Consider the following 22,971-nt stretch of genomic DNA (forward strand, 5'->3'; position numbering starts at 1 on the left):
GGTCACAATGAGGCCAACCCGAGTGTCTTCACCTAAATATTGTAAAAACAAAAAACAAAAAACAACGGCACCAATTATCAGTGATTATAGGCACCTGCTCAAAATAGTTCTCTCAGTCATCTAAATCTCACCCAACAGTTTTGGTTTAAAAAAAAAAAAAAAAAAAAAAAAATATATATATATATGTTTGTTGTTGTTGATGTTGCCGAGATATTTTTGCGATCGATACCTCAGTAATCCGACAAAATAATTCCCAATTGGAATTGCTTGAAAAAGATTTTTTTTCGTCCAGCTCGGTTGTAATAACCAAGCTGAATCTCGGCTCGGTATTCGGGCTGAAGGTCCTCATTCGAGCTAATGATTAAAGCTAACTGGGCAATAGCAACATAGCTCATCTGTTGGAAAAGAGAGATTCACGGGATATTAAATAAGGTTCAGGAACTGCCGGGTCTTGCTCATAGTTCTCGCGCTAAAACACACGCTGAGACACAATTACTGCAACCAGTTTTAATTAACAAATTTAAGTGATACAAAAAATTACGCAACAGAAATATTGAAAAGTAGGCATACGTTAAAAGTAAAATAGTATTTTTTTTTACTTCTAGTAGAATGAGTTACGTGGTCAACCTTAATTAAAATGAGTAAAAAACACAATGAACCTCAGATGAAATAAGCGAGAATTCTACCAGACGCACCATATTCACATATCACGATTTTCGTATCGTACATCCTTCACATAAGTAAAGTAAGTTGACAAAGGTTTTAATATTAAATGAAGTTCATCCCAGAAACTGTACCAGTTAAAAAGCAAACGAGAAACAAACAAACAGTAAATACGAAAAAAATGGAGGCAGAAAGGAAGCTTGTGCCCCTTTCCTACTTTTTTCTCTTATATTTCAATCTAGAGGCAATACCGCATTGTAACTATTCTATTTCTCAGTGTAACCGTGGTAACGCCTTTGGAGCTAAATTGTTTTTTCCTTACACCTGTTCTTCTTATTTCTCGTTTTGCATCCCATTTAAATCTTTCTCAGTTTCAAAGTACTTAACCCTTCAGCTCCCACAAGTGTAACATGTAACTTATCCTTAAAATGTCAATACATAACCATTCAAAAGGTGAATGTGAACAGGAAGATTTAAGGTGTAATTCTCTTAACTACTACACATGAAAAAGTATAACAGCTAGAATGGAGAATTTCAAAGCAGAACTTGGGAGTTGAAAGGTTAACCGACGAACGCACTATACAATAAATAACTCTTTTGCCTCGACCAAACGCTTGTTTGTCCCACTTACAAAATTACATCTGCACTCGTCGCTAAAAAAGGACCAGTGTGAAAAGCACCAAGTTTGAGAAGTCTTCTTTGCAACCTCGGTGAATTCGAGGTTTTAATCCGATCTCGTTAAGGGTAAGGCTATAATTGTACCCTTTAAGGTGTTAAAGGTCTTGTTTCCATTTCCTTGCTCTGTTAGGCATGTAAGCCATTCTTTTAATCGGTCTCGATTCCACATACAATATTAGCCTTCGAAGCACACACTGTATGCAGTGTATGTAGGCTGTCTTGTAAACGTAACTTTGTTCTCATTAGCTTCGTTAATCTGCTCCGAGAGTCCTACAGAGAAAAACGAAGCAACAACACGCCAAAACACCCAACAGTCACACAACTGTCTCCCTTCTCTCTCTCTCTCTCTCATTTTCTCATGAACACCCTAGAAAACATTACATAAACACGCTACCCTTTGTGATGAAGGATCGATTGAGTAGTAGAGCAGAATCGGATGGTAAAAGGAAGGGAAATTTACGAGTTAATACAACACGATATAAACAGAGGTCTGTAACGGTGAAGTGAAAAACAAGTAAACTTTGACATGAGTAAGACACCAAATGAGATAAAGAACTAGCGTAATTTTCCTTCTTAAAACTTACAATGACTGAAGAACGCACCAGCAGACTGGCTGACAGACTCATTGACTGCATGACTGACTGATTCACTGACTGATTACCCGTCTGGCTGGCTAATCATCTGACTGACTACTCATCTGGCTGGCTAATCATCTGACTGACTACTCATCTGGCTGGCTAATCATCTGACTGACTACTCATCTGACTATCTGTCTCTCCGACTTACTGCCTAACGGCATGGCTGAACGAAGAGAGGCTAGAAAGTTGGCTGACGAGTGACTGACTGTATGAACGATCCTCTAACTGACGGGCAGACAGACACACCAACTGACCAGCAGATTGACCGACTGACTACCTACCATCGCCTCCTCTAAAGTTTAAAACGCGAAACAAAAACATAGGACCAAAAGAAGAAACAAAACTGAAACATCCGGCGAAGGATGAGAACAAATGATCACGACACTCGAAAACAAAGCAAGTTTCTCAGTAACAAGCCATGGGTGGCCTGCACAACAAACACACGAAAATAAAACACGTATGCATAACATAGACAAAGACGAACGAATCAATACAAAAATGATCTGTTCCTGTTTCTTTTAATAAATTAAAAATATAACTAAGAAATACGGTGATTTGTCAAAAAGATAATCAACTCATTGGCTACCGAAGACAGTTGTATCGCCTGAAATTATCATTCGCGGCAACTAGTAGTAACAGCTGCCAGTGTTCGGGCTTTGTCTGAGAAATACCCTCCCTGCCTGAAATCATATTCGAAAGCTGGTTGTTCTAGAAACCAAAATGCATATAGAAAAGTTTTGAAAAAATGCAAAAAATATATAATTTTCTACTATATAAATAACAATCATCGTGAGTGAACAAATACTTTGCCTTAAATCAAATGATTCCTTTGGTTTTTCAGTCCTGCTGTTGTGGCGGGAAAATCATGTACCTTACCTTTCTGCAGCTTACTGAAATCCAAATTTAACCCAACAATAAAAAACGACAGTCCATTTACATTTTTAACCTTGATGGTGTCCGAAACGGAGCCGGTACAAAACTGTACACCTTGTCACGTTTACCACATTTTCCTTGAACTAAGATTTTTCGTTTCGTTTTCAAACGATCACCTTTATCGAAAAGAACACGAGCACTCATTTACCCAAAAGTGTGTTCAAAAATTCCTCAACTTTGACACCGATTTGTCGGCTCTTGGCTAGAATCTCTTGAACGGCAGATCCATCGCCACCTCGGGCAAGTTCAAACATCAAAAACTGTGAGAGTAAAAGAGGAAAATGAAACCTTGAATTCAAACTCTGAGAAAACTACACACAAACAATCCACAAACAACAAAGAGCAAACAACTTTAAGTCAACTTTACATCTTTCCAGATAGTTGCGGCAAATGGTAAAATTTCTGCGGCCTGATGGTACATCTTGCGCGCCTAAAAAACACAGACGACTGAGGAAAGCAAACTTTCACCCAACAAAAAGTCCACATTTAGGACAGTTTACGTCGCATAAAGCAATGAAGGGTTACGTCTCTACCCGAGCCAAGTGGCCGGCCGGAGCCTATCCAAGTTTTTGTCGTATGCAGCGACTAAGAGTTTTCCTATTCTCCTTGGATGGGAAACTAGTCCATCGCAGGTTACTCGTAGTCGCTACTTACCATGGCTACGCTCCAGCTGCATGGGCTAGTTGGCTCGAGTGCACACGATTTTAGACCACAGTGCCTTAAAATTTCAGTGAATCTTAGCTGAACGTTGAAATCCCTAAATGCAGTAGGAAGCAAACACGGCGTCTCGTTACTAAACAACGAGTATTCCTAAGGAAAAGAAGATTGCCTGGGAATTCAGGAATTGCAATAGAACAAGGTTTCTGATCAAATACATGTACTCAACTAAATAAAACGACTTACCTCCTTGTTACAATTCCTTTGTAGCTCAAGGGAAATGGCACTGTTGCAATGGAAAAAAAAGAGAAAAAAAACACACACAATGCAAGGAAGAAACAGTCATTTAAATCTGTGTTTATATGATAAATTACCTGGTACAGTCCTTTTAAAGAAAAAAAAAGGGGTAAAAACTATCTACGAAACCCAAACAATGTTCTACATTTGACAGAGAATGCAAAATAATTTTTTCTACCGCGGTTCCTTACAATCCTAACAATAAGCTCATAAAAACTCTCCGTTTTAAAGCAGATTAAACAGATGCGAATGGTACACTTTCCACATGCTTATACTGTAAGGATTGCTTGAGAGGAAAGATGCACTGATCCTTTTTGCTTGGTCGTAATTTTTACTCTCTACCTCATGCTGACAAGCCCTGAAAAAATTAACAAACAACAATATAAAACATATAACTCGAACAATCAGGCGAGTAATTCACCCTTCCTGCTGCCACACATGAAATTTTAGACTGCATGTAGTTTATTGTCGGTTGTCTGGTGCATCTGTGCATCTGTGCATCTGTGCACCATGTTTGTTGAATTATATATCAAAATTGTGAGGAAATTCTGCGCGTTTATTTCTTCTGGAAATAGAACTTTAACGCATTTTTGAACGAAAATCAAACTAACGGCAATGCATTCCGACATGCATAGACATTTACAATATAGTTCCTGGTTTAAACCTCAAGGGCGCTCCCAAGAAAAATTTGGTTCATAAATAGCAAGTTTGTATATTATACATAGATAGACGTACCGTAGGGCTAACATAACATTCCCAGGAAAAATCCTCAAGTAATTTTGAAATAAGGATGACCAGGATGACTGTGGATGGCAGCTCAAAGACAAACTGATTATCTGCAAAATTAGTAGCAACAATAACAACTACCTTTCATACAGCGCGTTATTAAGTTCTGTCTTCTACAACTGACCGACCAACTGACCATTCAAATTTTATGAACGCATTTTAGCAAGATTAAGGAGAACCTTTACTTATACTATTGTTAACATTCCCACCATCACAATTCCGGTAGAGCTTGTACCTAAGGGTTCCCTTAGATATAGAATTCCTACGGAAGACTAGCGGTTAAGTTGTCCAAACGTCGCGGTCATGAAACAAACTATTCGACATTCATTTATCTAAATAGACACGTACATCAAAGACGTATTTCAAAGTATGAACTCACCTGATTGTGAAATCTGTAATCCCGCCAGACAGCGCTTGAAGAATGAGGCAGAGAACTGCTGGTACTCACAGACATTAAACATCTGTTAACCAACTCGTCCATGGAGTGTCTGTCATGTAACGCTTTGGATCTCTGATAGAACAGGTACTCAGTCCACAGTACCTGCACATCGTGTCTGGGTAGAGGGCTATGCACTGCAGTTTCAAATGCTGCCTCGGGAGTTAAGTTACCCCATAAAGTATTTGGTGGAGGAGCAATCTCTAGTAACAAGCTGGCAGTTTGAAAGGGAACATCAAGTCGTAAGCCTTAGGGAGCCAATTATTTACAAAGAGTAAATCTATTTGATGGGCATTAGTGGGGAGAAACACGAGTTAAAAAAGATCACCATTAGTTTTAGTTTTGCTTCTGATTGGCCGAGGAAGTGGTGACAATTTCCTATGCCAGTCATAGAGTAGTAAGTGACGCAATACCTGTGCAGATACACGTAACTTTCAATGATCAATTCAAAAATGCGCTGAGCTCAGATAGCAGTTCTCAATTTGCATGCATTTCAATAACTTACCAATAAGATAACCAGAGAAAGACCTTTTCACTGCCCAGACTTTGTGGGTCAACTCCTGGCAACAGAGGTGGACACTTGTAGTCATAAGGGAGGGGCAGGGATAGGAGTCGACGATACAACGCAACAGGATCACCAGCCTGGTCCTCTGCAGAAACAGCAGCCAAGCTTTGTACCTCGCATCCTTGTGATTCTTTCTTCGCCGCAAACTTGTTACGAACACTCTTGATGAGAACTGATACGGCCTTCTGGACTTCGTTCTGTTGATTTTGTTTTTCAAAACAAGGTGAGAGCCAATATAAATAAAAAAAAAACCGCCTTAACACTAAAGAAGCTTTTACATCACTTCGGTCTGGCTCGTTCTCTCCCAAGGTAACGTAACTGGATTTTTATGCAAGTAAAGCAGTAGAAAAAGGGGTCCGTGGTTAATTTTTCTTTAATAGCCAACAAGAATAACACCTTCGTTAAAAACAACAACAAAAACCACAAAAAAACTATCAAAGCTGTTGAAGTTTGTGCTTAAACTTGACCCTGGCAGGTTGACACCGAACCCTTTAATCTAAGCCTTAGCAGCAAGTGAGATCATAGAGAGTGAATGAAATTCAAACTAATATGTTCACATTTGGAATAGAAGGGAAAACCCGCCACACACTGTTACAGATGATAGTGTATTCAGAGAAGGATCTTTGGGGGACCACCCAGTTATGAGTCATTCACAGAGAGAGCTCATCTTGCAGCAATTGTCTAGTTTAATATTTGACACAGGTTATGTAAGCACCAAAAGGTTACAGTACTCTGGACAGTTGACTGACCTGCTGAAGGTAAAAGCGTGCTGCACTGTAAGACAACTCAGCATTGGCTCCACACTTTTCCAGCGCCTCTATGCACACCTGTTCTGCATGTCCACCCTTCTCCGGCGAGTCTTCAAGTGCTGCAAGACACTGCCACAGCATCACTGAAGTTGGATGGTCCTTTAGCAGATGGCGACAGATTTCTCTGGCAGAGTCAACTCTTCCATATGCTCTCTCCAAAGCAATGAGGTTCTTGTAAAGTGGAAGGCAAATGGCAAATTTGTCAACGGGAGGTTTTGCTACTTCACCACAAGCTTTCAATGCATCTGGTAAAGGAAGAGAAAGGAAATTAGCAAGCATTGTTACTCACTGAATCTAACTCCTAGATCAGAACAATTTTACAACTTTTAAAATTGTCGAAAATATTCCTACAATACGTGTTATCTCTCCAACACGGATGACAACTTAACTATTGGCAGGTTCCGGTACAGGAATTATTTCACCGTTCGGGTGAAAATTAATGGCTACCTGATCTGACTACTTCCATACATTTTTAATTACCAACTGGGTTCATTGAAATATCTTTGTAAGTACAGGATAAGTGTATGGCAAGGTGGAGGACTATTGAAACGATGCACAGTTTATCCTCTCACTACAAAGATCTGGATATTCTGAGGCATTTGGCATTTCCGTCTCTCTTCTGAATCGCGCATTTTTAAGGATACGTCGGACAACCACTTAGGCGTAAGGAAACGGTTACAGGATAGAGACACTATTCTACCTTGAAACAACACCCGTAACTTCTTTCCAGGGGCTCTCGATTGCTGCGATGGTTTCCACGGGAAAACAAAGTTTTCCTTTGTCACCATCTTGGAAGGTTCACCACGACTAGGATCAAACCATGGGGAAGGAAGACGGTGGAATTCAACCACATGTATATATCCTAACCAAGCACAACAATAGTCTGAGGCCAACAGAAAGCTGGACAATTCTGGAACATCACCATGATCGTGAGTTTTCTTAGTTAGAGCCGATTTGAACACAAGTACAGCTGACGCGTAATGTCCAGAATAGAGTTCTAGTTGAACGAGGTAAAGCAATGTTTCCAGGATAAAGTGAGAACGAAGCTCCACTGGATCAATGGGATTTAATGTCAGAAAAGAGATAAGACGTATACAAACATTCCTCTTATCAATGTACGTTCGCGAATACTCCAAATACTTCCACCAAACACTGTAGGTGGGAGAAAACTCCACAGCTTGGTCACAGATCTCGTTGAGCTCCTCTCTACTGCTCTGTGAAGAATATAACTCCAAGTACTCTAACCATAACTCCTACAGGAAAAACAAAGACATATGGAGCAAAGTTTTCACTGCTTTCCATAAAACAGATGACAATCCAGTCCGATCAGAAAAGTCGAGAAAAATAACCGAAAGCAATCATTTCCTGTGTAATTGTTGTTTAGGTGGGGTTTTACCCAGGATGCCGAGCTGTGAAGAAAGGCCTCATTGAAGTCTAATTACTGTTGACACATACTCAGTACATGTAGAAAAGCATATTCTAATCTCTGCACACGTGTGAATACTTGTAAACTCCGTGGGCAGAAAGGAACTATGGATGATTGTTTACAAAACACAGTAGTCTAAAATTACAAAATTAAAAAATGAAAGGGCAAAGTTGTAAATTCTATGGTGTCACTAAATAAACGCAGGTACAATTGTAATCACATAAATAATGAAATCAGGAAACTAGAAACACATTAAAAAACAATTCATTTTCGCAGGTCGCATTATTTTGTTGACTGCCTCCGTCTCAGTTTTGTACAATAACTATTAATACCTGTGTTAGGTAACCTCAGAATGTGCACACAGTCCAAACTACAGTGTACTACAAAATATACAGGTTGCTTTGGGTTAGGTGCATATTCTCCAGACTGTTCTCTATAACTTTCCTAAGGCACTGACAAGGATAATTTGTTTAACAAGCAAGGGCCTTTTAAGTTGGTGATCATTTCCTTTACTCTCGATAACGTAATGTTTGATTCAGGGATGATACTGTAAGGAGAAATTAGAAGCTAGTCACTCTTAGGGGTCAGAGGGTTAACAGCAGATCTTAAGTACGTACTAATCATTTACAGCTCATTGTCATACCTCTGACTGATTATTTTCCTCCAATCCTCTGGAAAGTGTACTGAGTGCCTGCATAACATTATTGTTGTAAGTGTCCTCCTCTTCCCCTTCAGCAGTGCTGTTGCTTTGATGAAGTTTCAGCCTTGCTAACTTGAGCCATAGAGCCACATCACCAGGAGAATTTTCTAACGATGTTTCGAGAGATTCAATGTTGTCGTACTCCTCCGAAAAGTAGCGTATTTCTTGACTACAAAAGGGAAGATGATGGTTAATCAAAATTTCCTAGACAGACCAAGCTACATTTACTTAAAGAACCCAAAGAAAACGTCCCTGTCTAAAAGAGCTTACCGCTGTCATAACCCCAAAAGGGGTAAACACCTTTTTCCAGCCAAAGCTAGAAATGTTGGCTGGCCTTTTTGCATGAAATACATGGTGTAAAAGTGTATATGCTTAACACAAATACATTTTGGGTAAAGATGCTCTCTTTCCTTAGGCACTAAAATTTGATGGCATGGAATACAGAAAAAAAAAACAGTTCAAACAACAGTAGTTAACAGGTGTTTTACCAGAATTAATTGAAACCTACAGCATGCTCATACCTGTAATGACTAAAGTGTACCTGTTTGTCCTTACAACAAAATACAGTACATCTATCTGTTACTCACCTTTCCTCGCCAGAAACCCTCAATTGATGTCCTACAGACTTGCTGTTTTTGGATGCTACACCGTGAACTTTATCTCTGTTGGTAAAATTTATTCCCTTCCCTATATCAGAAACTACTGCTTCATCCTCATATTCAATCTTTTTCTTATCAGTCTTTTGAAGCTTCCAAGTGCGTGGTTGAAGGCAGATGTTAAAAGGTCCATTTTCTTTCCTACTCTTCCTCACATCATTAACCAATAAAATACAAATTTCGTCCCACGACATTTTGTCTTGATATTGCTTTGCGAAAGCCTTTGTAAAAGATTCAACATTCTCTTGCATCTCCTTCACATCTTTAAAATCTGCAGTGAGGTTTGGATTGTAAGCCGCCAAATCCTGAAGTATTTCTTCTTGTGACATCTTGCATTTGACAAAGTGTTGGAATTTACAGTCATCGTCATTACATTTGCCTTGCAAGTCAAAGTTGCAAAGAGGCCATGTAGGATCCAATTTATTGGAGAATGTTAAAGAAGTAAGGGAAAGTTCATCTTTGAGTCTGAAATACGGGCTCAACCTGAAAAAACAAAACCTCGGTTTGACCGCTGGTAGTTAATGTCCCTTTGGTGGCCCTTACAAATATCGTATCAAAACGTACAAGACGCTTCAGTAAAACTCAGTCAATTTTTCGTCAGCGGCTCGACAGAACAAGCCCCAACACATAATTATTCCTCTTTAATTAAATGTGTGTATGCTCTCGAAACCAACTTTTTTCATCTCCACCATTAAAAAGTACAGGAGACAAAATTTACCGCTTATCAAGTTTTAACATTCCAAAGGGTACCTAAACCATTCAAACGTACTTCTATTTTAAGGGTCAAGAAATAAGCAACTTTGTGATTGTCACCACAATTAACAATATTCCCGAAATAGTTTTCCAAACAACGCAACGTATACCTGTAAATAGAAATTCACTGGTGTTTTACAACAAATTTACAATAGGTATATGAACCCCTCGTGATATTTTTTTCAGTTTCTTCCCACAAGTGCAGGTAAGTGTCTAATCACGAAATAGATTTAAAAATTTCGGTTTGTAGATAACCATACCACGTATCTAATGAGGGAGAAAAATTCCAGCCGTTAGAAAATTTGAGACTTTTTACCTTGGCTTTGCCTATCTTAATCTGTTTGTTTATTTGGGAAATAATTGCGATGTTTGAGGTTTCACCTGTATGACTTGAAGTGCAACAATTTACTGCGGTATTTTCCAAAGGGCAGAGGAGCCACTTCATAATCATTTCTTCTTCTGATCTCTCCAGCTGCTAATTCAGTGCTTCTTTCCTCCCCCTTTGTCAAGTTGTCCTGCTCGCTAACTAAACTTTTAAGCTCATAGCCAAAGGGTAAGCAAACACAGTGGCTGGAACGCTTATCCGCTGTCAGTGGGATATTAAGAGTGCAAGCAGGAAACTGAGGACCTATCTTTTCCTTTTCAGCCTGATTAAAAAAAACAAGAAACATCAGTGTATTAGCGTTTTTCTAGGTAGCATTTGTGATGCGGGTAACTGAATATGAATTACATAAGTCTAGTCTTAATGAGGCAACTAGATAAGCATAAGCATGAAGGACTGTGGTACCTAAGTAGTAGAACACAATGTCTGAGGAAGACTAGCATTACATAGTCAAAATGACAAGATCCACATAAGAAGTGATCAAATTGAGAGACAAATGTACCGTACAACAATACTATATGAGCAAATCATCTTCCCGTGCCACTGTACGGAACCATGGAACTCATAATACTATGTGAATGAACTTAGATCATTATTCCAATGTAACAAGTAAAAAATAATGATACATGGGCAAGAAATACCTAACACTATCTAGGGCTGATACATACTGAAATCCCTTTCTTGAAACAATTAGGTAACCTTTGATCACAGGTAATGTACCAATTGTGTGTTCATTTACAGTTCTTGAGGCACTTTACCAATATGTGACTCCACCTAAATTAATCAGAACAGACATTTAAAACTAAATCATTTACCTGCAATTTTCTCACGTGTTCCAATTGCTGGTTAGTTATGTCCAACGCAAATATTGTTGGTGTTTTGCCATCTTTAAAAGGTGTGGCCTCTGGGAGAAACTGACCACTTGCTCCCCTTGAATCAAAACCTTGTCCCTGTGACTCATGATGACTTGTATTATCGCAACTTGTGCCAGCTTTAGGTTTCTTCTCCTTTATCTCAATTACCTTGGCATCAGAACTGTCTGTGATATTCTGAAGTACTTCTCCTGATGCCTTTAAAGCAGAGTCTCTGTCTCCTTCGCGTTCTCTTCCAAACTGTTTGAGTTTTTCAGAAAGCTCGTGCTCAAGTTTTCTCAACCTGGCTTTTTCCTGAGCAATACGTTCTGCCACAGGTGATTTTTTTGGAGTATTGGTTGCTGAATTTGCTGGACTTCCCTGAGGTGTTTTGAGTACTTGCTTTGCTTTCTTGGCCAACTAAACGGAGGGAGAAAGAAAGCATGATGAATAACAATACACCAAGACAGATAAACAGAATTACCCCTCTATGATGTAAAATGTGGACTTCTACTGTACGTCTATAGACTCATACAGTATACAGACTATGACAAATTACTCATAACTACCTACAAATGAGGTAGACTAATTTCCATTAAGTGGTTGATTTTTTGTTATTTTTATGCCTTTTTTTAAATTTGGTACATGAAGATGAATAACTTGTACTAGGTAGTTTTCAATTTGATTAATTCAACCTTTTAGGGAAAAGGAAATTAGTGAAGCTATTGAATAAGTATCTGTATAAAATAATAGATGCCTTATCTAAAAATAAAGGGTGTTCAATAACTTGAAGCAGTATCACATGTCAGTTCCAACGAGGCAAATACAAAAACTTCAATACCTCCACATCTGAAGCAAACATTACTTCACTAACAATAAACACAATAATTATTGTTGTAACACAAATTCAAAATAACAATATTCAGGAACTCACAATTCCTTCTGAGGATGATTCACTGACATCAAGTTTTCTCTTCACTGTTATTTCCTGTTTTGTGAAGGTGGACAGTTTTTCAAGTTTAGCCTCTAGTGAGTTTTTGATCTCCCAAGCAGCAGCTGGACTAATTGTGAATTTCTGGTTTTCATTGCTGACATTGCCCAGCAATTCCACTTGAGGGCTATTTCGCCCAGACCCTGCTTCCCCTGCCATGGGCATTTTCCTTTTCACTGCTGAAATAATACTTTTGGCTCTGAGGAGTTCCTCTTCAAAGCTACTTGAAGCAATTTGTCTCTTGCCAAGTCTATCTTTGACCAGCTTTGTCCTTGATCTGAGCTTATTCATAAAAATCTTATTGGCAAGACTAACTTTCTGAGCAGCCTCAAGTTCCTTTTGAAGTTTTCGCACATTTTCCTCTTGAGCCGCAAGAGAATGCTTTCTCTGAAGAAGCTCACTCAACAGTTTATTCAGAGTGACCTTTTCTTTCTGGATAACCTTCCTATGAAAAAAAAGATAACGTATATTCTTGTAAGAATCTGCCCTTGGCTCAAGCTTGCTTGACAGGGCTTTAAAAGGGTATTTTTTACAGTGCCTTTAATCCTTTCATGTTCAGAGCGGATCAGTAGATTTTTCTTATTAAATTAGTGATAATAGAATCATCAACAATGAGTCATTGGCTTGTTATGACACCAAATTCTCAGCAATGGTCAACGGAGAAAGGAAAGCTCTCATATCTTGGGACTGAAAGGGTTAAAGGAATAAATCATTACAAATTCATGTATACAAACTACCCCCATGTATCAACACCACAACTGATTTTGAGATAACAACTTACTTATGTTTAGCAAGATTCTCTTCACAACCAGTGACATAACTGTGTAGTTCTTTCAAATGACTGTCATCCTCTTTTATTTCATTTCTTTCTTCATTTTCAGGTGTTACAGGTAGTGACATGGCTTCTATGAAGAAGAGATAGGCAGGTCTAGTTGTCAGCCTCTTAAAACAAAATGTGGCTTTTATGTTCTGCATTAATGTTGAAGAAAAGATAGGCAGGTCTAGTTGTCAGCCTCTTAAAACAAAATGTGGTTTTTATGTTCTGCATTAATGTTACAAGCAAGCCTCTCTATCAAATTTGTTTACAATTACCTTTACTCAATGAGGCTAGTCTGCATTTTTGGAAAAGATTGATTTCAGATATCAAAACTCAAATTCAAGCCAGTCAAGTTATAGTCACCTCAAACTCTGTACATGTGATCAGCAGAAAGTTACATACATAAAAATATAGTGCACATAACAACCCAACAACCAAAATCTTCTCTGCATGGGGATATTATCACAGGTTTGCTTAGTCTTTGTTATTTGCTTGAAACCCTTTCAACTTGTTGTAATTTAACTATTAATAACACTAGGCAAACACCTACCTCCTTTTTACTTTAGCTTACTTTTGATTCTTTGAGTATTAAATGAAGTTGAATTGGGTTTCACATTATTACAGTTACCTTTTTCCTGATTAACAGTAGTAAGTGGCTGTCTTGTTTTACTCTCATGCAAGGCTAGTTGTTCCTTCAGTCTTTTGTACTCTGTCTTCATTTGCTCTGGCATGTGAGCCATTGCATCTGGAGTGGTTGGTTCTGGTGACACATGGTCTGTTTTTCCTTTCTGTGTTCCTTCACCAGCATGTGATTTTTCTGTTGCTTTCACTTTAGAGGCCTTGAAATGGAAAAGTGACAGTTAAAAAAAGTATCCTGAGCCAGGCGCAAACCAACGGGCAGACCACTAAAGTTGCCCCATAATTTTATATGCCATCAAATTGGTGAAGTGAGTTTTTTCATACAAGACTGACTCACATAGCTGCAAGAACTCAGTCATGTCTCTAATGCAAGAAGAGACAATTACAAAGGCTATTCACCAAGATGGAATAAACTTCACTGTAGGTCACATTCTTGTATTTTGCTGGTGCCCATTTGGAACTGGGAGAAGGAAATACTACTTGTGATACATTGACTTACACTCAACATAGTTGAACGTGCAAACCAAATCACTGTTATTGTGCCAACCCAAACCCATAGAAACAAAGAACAAAAGCTTAAGGTGCTAATAAAAATCAATAGTTTTTTTTACCTCAGCAGACTTCCTGGCTTCCTTAATCATCATTTCCAGTCCTCCAAATAAGCCTCCACCGACAGATTTTTTCTTGTTTGGGGCAGATTTTTTGACAGATTCTGTATCAGATGCATCAGATTCATCACTGTCAGAATCCTCTCCTAGCTTAATTACCACAGGGTCATGTTTAGGAGGAGCAACAAATGCCACCTACATCCACATAGAAGAAGAGAAACATAAAAATGATACACATTTTCAACATAAGTTCTCATTTTCTTTAATTGTTCACCTGTTACACAAAGCCTTACAGTTACATGTAAGTATGGAGTATAAGTTGTAGAAGACAACATTTTTATCATTATTTGACATTTATGAGGGTTCAAAGCCTCTTACTATAGCCCTGCTATGTTTGAGTGGATCATGATTAATGTCTTTGTAAGCATGCATAAAATATGTTTCACTTTAAAAACATAGGCAGAAGTATTGATGGGTAGGTGCCATAAAGGTAGGAACAAAACAAGGCAGCAACCTCCTTAATGGCTACAAAGTCACCATGGCAATTAAACTCAGACAAACCTGCATGCACACTACAATTAAAAAAGAAAAGAAACTAGTGTATGAAAAGTATAGTTCCCAAAATGTGAGATGAAGGGAGGGATGAAAACAAAAGAAAATTGGCAAAAATTAAGCAAAATTTGATGGCAATGCCCTTGCATTGCAAAGGCACTGCCAATGTTGTAACATTGAATAGACACAATAAGAACAAATTAGGAAAACACAAATTCATCCATTAAGAGATATGATCATAATACCTGTCTGGAATCCTGTTGCTGTTTTACTTGTTTTACAGTGTTTGTTGTTATTTTTGATGCCTTTGGGCTTTGACTCTTAGAACCTGACCCATTCTTGACAGATTCTTCCCCCTTCTACAAACACATGAAGAAAATGCCTCTTTTAAGGAAAATTTAACCTGCTGACATTGGTAATATTCCTAAACTTACCGGGTCATTGGTATAAATACATCCTTTTAAAGGTAAATGTATAGCACCCAAAAAGAGTACACTGTAAAAAATATTTGTTGTATATTGGCAAGCTTCTTCACGGTACTTAATATGAAAAAGTACATAGTACACAATGTGGTAGCATAGCATGGTTACAGTGCTCAAGTGTAAAAATCATGTACCACAAGTCTCTACTAGGAGCAGCATGAGATCTTTGTTGCATTTTAACACAACTTTTGCCCCAGGGAGCAGGAATTTAGGCAAACCAATCCTCAAAAGTTCAAGTTCAGGGGTTGCCTTTATCAATTCAAATTGATAGATGCATAAATTAATGAAATATGTTTTACCCCAGCATCAATTTTAGCCTTCCTTTTTACTGCTAAAGATTTTAGCAGCTGTTCCCTGAGGGCAACTTCATCATCCTCATCTGAATTGTCTTGACTTGAAACATCCCTACTATCAACCTGTGGCAGCTCCTTGGTGCTTTCGACCTCTAATGGATGTGACTCCTTGCCCAAAAATTCTACAAGAAAGTTTATTACACACTTTACTTCAAACCTTCTGCATGAGAAGTACACTCATGCTTTGAAAATCATTTCAATTTAGGTTTTTTTTGGCTCTATTATTGTCAACACATACTATAAGAGGTTAAAAACAAACACTTAAGGAAAAACTGACACCTAACAAAGTGGAAAAAAAGGACTGTCCACTACCATATTAATAGAGGTTGAAACTTGAAATTAATGGCCAAACAAGGAAGATTGTTCCCAAAAATGCAAAGTAGCTCAAGTTCAAAGAGTTTCAAAATAGAGTATGGATCATAACCAACCCAAAAGTCAAGATAAGTTACTCACTGGAGAGAGGTGCCTGATGGACAACAGGATTTGCAAGAATATTTACAGACCTTGATATTGAAAGTGTTGGTCCTCATGGCCTGCTGCCATTAATGGAGCTGAACCAGCAAACCAGTCAGCATAGTTCTGTTGGGAAAGAAGTCATTTGTAGAAAATGAATTCCCAGAATTCCTCAAGTTTCTTTTTTTTAACAGAGGGGGTATAAATGTGACATATAGTATAAAAATTTTGCAAGTTTTAATTTTCACTTATTTGAAGGGTTTAGTTGATCTGAAAATCAAAATAAGTCCCTGGAGAAAGAAAAGCCCACTAAATAACAAACTGCAATAATAATTACCCCAAGTTCAGTACAAAAAAAAATTCCTGGGGATTAAGTTAAGTGCAGGGATAAAATATACTGTTTCTGTCCTTTTAGACAGTATGCTCTTCATATTCAAGATTTACATTCTCTATGTTTTGTGTCAGTCAAGAAAAAACCAAGAACTTACCTGGAAATATCCTGTTGGGTACATCTGTAAACAGGAGTAATAAAATTTAAGAATGTGAGGACAGAGGAATTTGAAAAGAGGGCAATTGACTTAACATAAGCTGGCTCAATAACAAATGAACAAACAAAACACTAATAATGGACATGCAAGATTAACATGATACATACTCATAATCTTACAATTCCACACTCAGTGTAGAAAAACTCACCATAAGTGATGACTGCCCAGGATCCACATAAAGAGAAGCTGTTGTCATGAGATCAGAACAAGAAAATTCCCTTTTAACAACTTAAAAAAAATCTTAAAATTAACTCTTCACATGATATATGAAATCAACACATGTCAAGTAATAAACTGTCTCTATTAAAGTAAAGATATCCTGTGGTACAAAGTACTGCTGTCAGCTCACACATACACACACATCAGCAGTTTCCTTCTTTGTATTTCATGATCATCTAAAGAATCAGTTATGCCCAGGTGAAGATTTAAAACCTAAAGCACAATCACATATCATACATAATGTCAGCTTTAAATTGAGCAACTACCTGATTCTCCACCAGCTAAGGGTGGGGGTGGTGGGGGAAAATCTTCTGCTGGTTCATCTATTAATGGAAGAGCTGGGCCATCTGTAGGGGGTTGAATGGAAATTTATTCACAAAAATGAATTAAATTTTTTAATATGAGAAGCTGAACAGATGGAAAAGTACATATATAATGTCATCATCAACAACATTTTGCATTTTAATCAAATCAATAAAATAGATTGCATGCTGCAGTGTCTGTACTGTAATCAGTCCGAGAAGAAGTCAAAATTTGACAGGAACATCAGAGACATAACCTGCTGCACCTTGTGTGCCACTTTTTTGTTATCATCACAATTAGACATCATCTGTGATCTATTACTCCTCAAATTTAAAGTTAAAGGGTTTAAAAAGTCAGTGGTACATCATTCAGAATGAAGCACTTCCCCTAAGATTGCCATGGCAGTGCTTTTAACCTACTTGTTCACTAATTCACATCTGTGTGGTACTTTTGTCAAGATTCACATTTTTCTTTGACTAAAAATTTTGTAAACTGGTTTCCTTTGTTTTAGATTACAAAAAATCAATACAAAAACAGAGGAAAGAAGAAGTCAAACTGGTTGCAGTTCTGAAGGAATTAAATCAGTAACACATACACATTTGTGGGATGTCAATGTTGAAGAGAAGGTAGCCTTAAAAAGACCTTTCCTGGTTGAAGAAGATAACAAATTGGCTCCCAAAGCAGAAGATGTACTTTAATTCTGATGGTGACTTCTGCTCATGTTGCCGATACATTAACTTCAAACTAGAGTCTTACAGTTACCTTACCGAGACAGTCACACCATTAATCTGAGATTCACACCTTTACTATGAATCATCCAAGGTATATGTACCTGTTGAGTCACTCTCCAAATCCATAGGTATCTCAAAGTAATCATCGTTTTCAAACAAAGCAGGATCACCTTCTTTTGAGGGTGAATCTCTGTCCCCTCCCATCTCAGTTCCAGCCAACTTTACACTAGAGCTTCTTCTCCTGCCTTTAACAGATTTGGTCAATTTCTTTTTACTGCGCCCTTTGTTTCCCTGTTGATTCCTTTGGTCAGAAAACCTGTCAGTGTTCATCTTTTCCTGCCACTGCCTAAGTCTTTCCCGTCGCTCCTGTTTCTTGTTGATGTCCTCCCTGGAAGAAACATAAAAAAGAGACAGCTAGAATCTGTTTCAAAGTCATTGAATACACATTCTCCAAATCCTCATATAAACAGTTGAATCTGACTCATATGATACTTCTACCATAGAGAAATTTGAGGAGTCAATTTGTATAAACAGGCTCTCAAAATCAAACTTAAAATGCAAACCTAGATTGTTGTCAAGTTTTGTTTCATGAGGTTTGAAAAAACCTTTACATTATCATCACAGGTTTTGTACTTGGACTGCATGTACTAAGTAAAATAACCTCTGCATACTATGCAACAATTTTAGCCTAACTTCTGCAAAAAAAAAAAGCAAAACAAAAAAGCAAGTCTTAAAAAAAAACACCACACCTGTTAGACTCCACTGGAACAGAGCTTCCTGCAAGGGACATAAGTCTTGCCTCCAGTTCATTATGAGGGTCAACATGTGGGCCTTGATTAGAACCAGCAGCTCTAGGCTTTTGACTGTTTACATTATTTTGCACTGATCCTTGAAATACCTTTCTCTTTCTTTTCCTGCGATTTTTCCTTATCTTAGACATTGGTACACTCTCTCTAGTTCTTGACATAGTTTCCAGGTCATCGGCTCTACTATTCTCCTCTACAATTGAATCTTCCACCTTAACCTTCCTTTGTTCCAGATCTTTCTGGCTTAATTCTTTGATTGAAGGCACACTGGTGTAAAGAGGTTTTATTCTAAAAGGGAGAAATGGTTTTGGTTGTGCTGGTTCAGCAGTTGGTTCACTATCTAATATCTCACTGGCTCCCTCCATATCATCCATTTCGTTACCACTTCCCATGTGTAGCAAATTCATATCAGCAGGTAAATATAAAGTATTCTGTCCCCTACTCTCAAAATTTTCATGGCCATTTTCATTTTCTATTGGCAAATCAGATTTTGTATCCTCCACAGGGATATCTATGAAAGTGTCATCAATGATATTGTCTTCACCCGCAGATGAGTTTTCCTGATTCTCGAGGGCAGCAAGCTGTTGTTGAATCAGGCGATGACGTTGTAGTAGAATCCTATAATCATCAAATTCCTCATCAAAAGGGGATGGCACTCTTCTAGGTTGTTCTTCATGGGCATCAGGAGCTGATGATTTCATCTCTCTCTGAAATGGTTGTGATTTCTCGTCTAGCTCCATTAGAGGCAGTCTTTGTACATGTCTCTCTGTAGGTGACGGACGAGGCAGCCTTGGCCTATCAGTATCCAAATAAATTTGCCTCCTTTCCTCGAGTTGTGATCGTGGTCTGGTCTCAAGTGGAGTTATGATTCTTGCTCCTTCACTCTCTGCATATGAAGGTAATCTTTCATCAGGGTATGCAGGTCTTGCTCTCTCAATGGACAAGGGATAAGGTAAATTGGGTCTTTGAAGAAAAGCTATATAAGGTGGTGTTGTTAAGAAAAACCTAGATATGTTGTTGAGAAAGACCCTGTTATATTGGAAACAAAAGAACAATCCTTTCAAAGGCCGAGGAACAGTACAACAGCAATAGCACACATACACAATCACAGACAGGAACTAATGTAAATTACACAAGAAACATACACAACGCTACATGTACACGTAAATCTCAATTAAGCACATCATGCATGTGTAGCAAATTAAAATGAATTTACAAGTGAAGTGGTTTCAAACTAGTTTGATTCATAGTTGTTCTACAATCTAGATTAATAGATATTAGTACAATCCCAGACAACAAATAACATCACTCAATCAAGCTGAAATTTGAATTGGAAAATAATTTTTTTTTCTGATAAAAATGATTAATTTGCCATACATACTGTACCTAAAGAACTAACTTCAAGAAGAGACAAGCCAACTGTTCCTTGTATTATTTTGAGCAAATGTTTACGCAGTTTTTAAGAAATATTTATAAGATTATGGATCACCATCATCTGTTGTCTTTCAGTTTTCATAGTGTTAGTCTTCAGTTGTCGTATTTTCAGTTTAAGTCAAATTTATCCTATAATGTTTCAGTTTCCAAAAAGCAACTGACATCTTCTCACTTTACTTTCCCCCAAGGCACAAATACTTGCAGGGCGTGAAATTAATTTTTTTTCTGATAGCCACTAGGCTCCTAAATTTTTTAAAGTGGTAGCCAATTCAAAAAAAGGAACAATTTGTCTTTTATTTTTCAAATATTGCTAAGTTATCATATGCACTTTGTAATAGGCCAATTTAGAAATAAGGAAAGTTTTGCCCATCCACTATATACATTACAGTTTAGGGAGAGCAACATAATTTGGCTTTATAAAATAAGTTGATTATGTAAGTTTACTGCTGTAAAGAATTTCTTTAGCTGTTGTTTTGAGTGTAAGCCATTCATTTTTCTCACTGATGAAGGGCTAATACCCAAAATGTTGCCTTTAGAAATTCTTAATTGTGGTCAATTACATTATCAACTCAGTTGATAAAACCAAATTTTTTTTTTTCATTTTCCTCCACTGGTGCAGCATCACAATGTCTTTAAAAAGATACCCCCTTCATTCATTTTTCATTTAATGAGAAATCAAGCATTTGTGGTAACAAGTCAAGCATTCGCTAAGGGGTCTACCAGTCTCCATATCTGTTGAAAAAAATTTGTGAAAGCAAAAGCTTCCTATTGATGATTGATACAACTGATAACTAATCAGAAAGTAATCAATGGATTGGCACAATTTCTGATAATGATAGTGATCAGTATTTATCAAGTAACAAAAATATTAAACGTTTTCTGGTTTGTATTTGTGTAATATTTGTTCTGTTTTGTTTTGTTCAAGGACTCCAACACTCTCTATTCTCAGTTTCAATTCCTTTTTGTAATCGATCTCCACCAAAAACAGCAATCTCACGAGCAAGGAACCCAGCATCCCAAAATCACATAATGAGGAACTGACCTAATTGATTGATACGTCATTGCACAGTCAGGTGATGTAGCTTTAAATCGTAATAAATTCGAGTACCCACCTTTTACGACAAAAAGGAACAAACACACTCACACACATAAAGAAAAAATTCAATGATTAAAAGGATACGTCTGCGCATATTTCCTCTTCTCGTAGGATAAGTCTTTTCTCGTCCATTTCCGCGAAATACTTTCCCTCTTCCCCGGCCTCTTTGTCGAGAAAATCTTCCGCGAAAAGAGCCGAAAGATCCACCTCGCGTTTCCCACCGATCAGGTGGAGGATTAAATTGTTGAAATCCAAAATCACGAATCTTCGTTTCAAATGGGTTATCGCTCGAGTACTGCTCGCGTGTCGAGTACTGATCATGACGATGTGTTAGGAGGTACAAATCGTTGTTATTTGATTCCCTTGCCGAAGGTACATCTTCGTCTATTTCACCATCTTCGAGATCGTTTATTTCCCCGTCCTCCAGTTCTAATTCTCTATCCTCTGATGCCATAATTTTGTAAAAGAACTATAGTCACAGTTATTTTTGTTCTCAACTTTGACCATGCATGAATTCCTTCACCGCCATTTTGCACACCCCGCAACTTAATCCCAGAACCCCCCGCAAACCAAGTTTGGTTCCAGTCTCCTACATTGTTTAGTAAGAGAAAAACCTCTTCATATTTTTAATGAAATTGTAAACAGTGGCGAACCTGCCTAGCTTTATTAGAAGTAAATTCTCTAACACTCGTTGTTTGTTTGGTTGATTCTTCTTTAATCTCTTTTCTTCTCAAGTTGTTACAACGGGAACTAACTCCTATCTGATGAGAAAAGCGAGGGTCACCGTTCATAAGGTGACACTACAGATGACATTACTAAGCTGTCAATCATCTTGTATCGTCATCGTTCGATCTCAGCCAGCGAATCACGTTAGATTGCGTATTAGTAACTCGGATAGGTGATACCCTTGATGACAAAGACGGGCATTTTATTCGCCATAAGCCTTGCGTCAGGAAACAGTTTCACCATGAATTTTCCTTTTTCGAACTGAAAAGAACCAAGAAAAAGGGACACCACAGTTAACAATTATGGTGGCATTTGAACAGCTTAGGATCACAGTGGAGGGCTCTTGTATGTACTTTAAGTCCTTCAGCGCACCAAAGATGATATCCAGGCCAAAGGACAATCTTTTTGCAGACGTTTCAACAACTTGACTTTTCCTTTTGACCCTCTTAGATAAATTGCTCAGAAAACAAAAACAAAAACAAATCTGAGTTACCGGCATTGTTTGTATCGATCTTATCCGTTTATAAGGTTAATAAAGCTATAATGAAGCTCGTCCAGGTGCTAGTTTTGTGCTATTTCTCATCAACGAGTTTAAATTTAATACGCAGTCAAGACTGAATAGAATTCCTCTTTGGGTTATTGGATCCACTGAGGGAACTACATTCCATCCAGCTGAGAACGTGCCCAGACATCTGAGGCGTTTGCACTCTGACCGGATCGAATTTTCCATGTTAAGTTCTCTGGGCTGAAGACCAATTTTAAAATAGTCCAAAGCTAATTAGTTGAAATAATCTCGTATTTTGTCAACAAGCTTAATTTCTCACAGCCTGTTCTCCGGTGGGGTCGGAAATTATTTATCCGTTTACTCGTGTTCCTCTTATTGAGCGTGTGTCCACGCCCGATTGAGTGCAATTAGTTTGAGAATATCCGACATCTACATAAAGAATTCCTCTTTTATTTACCGTCTGGCCTCATTTTAGTGT

The 22,971-nt window shown here is 37.9% G+C and overlaps 1 protein-coding gene across 2 annotated transcripts; it reads right to left on the reverse strand.

Moving 5' to 3' along the window:
* Positions 1 to 2,481: 2,481 nt before the first annotated feature.
* Positions 2,482 to 21,797, reverse strand: LOC131788262 (zinc finger C3H1 domain-containing protein). 2 transcript variants are annotated; one of them, XM_066170714.1, is made up of 26 exons: positions 21,347 to 21,797; positions 18,676 to 19,708; positions 18,097 to 18,314; positions 17,159 to 17,239; positions 16,822 to 16,859; positions 16,614 to 16,637; positions 16,176 to 16,251; positions 15,619 to 15,794; positions 15,083 to 15,196; positions 14,289 to 14,480; positions 13,667 to 13,877; positions 13,003 to 13,126; positions 12,165 to 12,666; positions 11,195 to 11,650; positions 10,379 to 10,644; positions 9,176 to 9,727; positions 8,532 to 8,757; positions 7,163 to 7,715; positions 6,403 to 6,707; positions 5,594 to 5,850; positions 5,032 to 5,302; positions 4,602 to 4,702; positions 4,123 to 4,224; positions 3,816 to 3,855; positions 3,280 to 3,342; positions 2,482 to 3,172 (listed from the first exon to the last, which is right to left on the reverse strand). In XM_066170714.1, exons 1-26 carry the CDS (start codon positions 21,714 to 21,716, stop codon positions 3,053 to 3,055), a joined length of 6,471 nt encoding a protein of 2,156 aa, XP_066026811.1. In that variant the 5' UTR covers positions 21,717 to 21,797; the 3' UTR covers positions 2,482 to 3,052. The 2 variants fall into 2 exon arrangements, with proteins under 2 accessions (XP_066026811.1, XP_066026807.1); XM_066170710.1 differs by having other exon boundaries at positions 18,028 to 18,314.
* Between the last annotated feature and the right edge of the window lie 1,174 nt (positions 21,798 to 22,971).

This window comes from Pocillopora verrucosa, chromosome 1 (assembly GCF_036669915.1).
Source record: "Pocillopora verrucosa isolate sample1 chromosome 1, ASM3666991v2, whole genome shotgun sequence".
Classification (NCBI taxonomy): domain Eukaryota; kingdom Metazoa; phylum Cnidaria; class Anthozoa; order Scleractinia; family Pocilloporidae; genus Pocillopora; species Pocillopora verrucosa.

Excerpts from the sequence above, each read along its gene's own strand:
- LOC131788262 (XM_066170710.1), bottom strand. The coding sequence starts at position 21,716 with ATGGCATCAGAGGATAGAGAATTAGAACTGGAGGACGGGGAAATAAAC. Across the intron at positions 16,252-16,613 it reads ACCCAACAGGATATTTCCAG|AACTATGCTGACTGGTTTGC; the intron begins GTAAGTTCTTGG and ends CTTTCCCAACAG. Across the intron at positions 3,173-3,279 it reads CCGCAACTATCTGGAAAGAT|TTTTTGATGTTTGAACTTGC; the intron begins GTAAAGTTGACT and ends TTACTCTCACAG.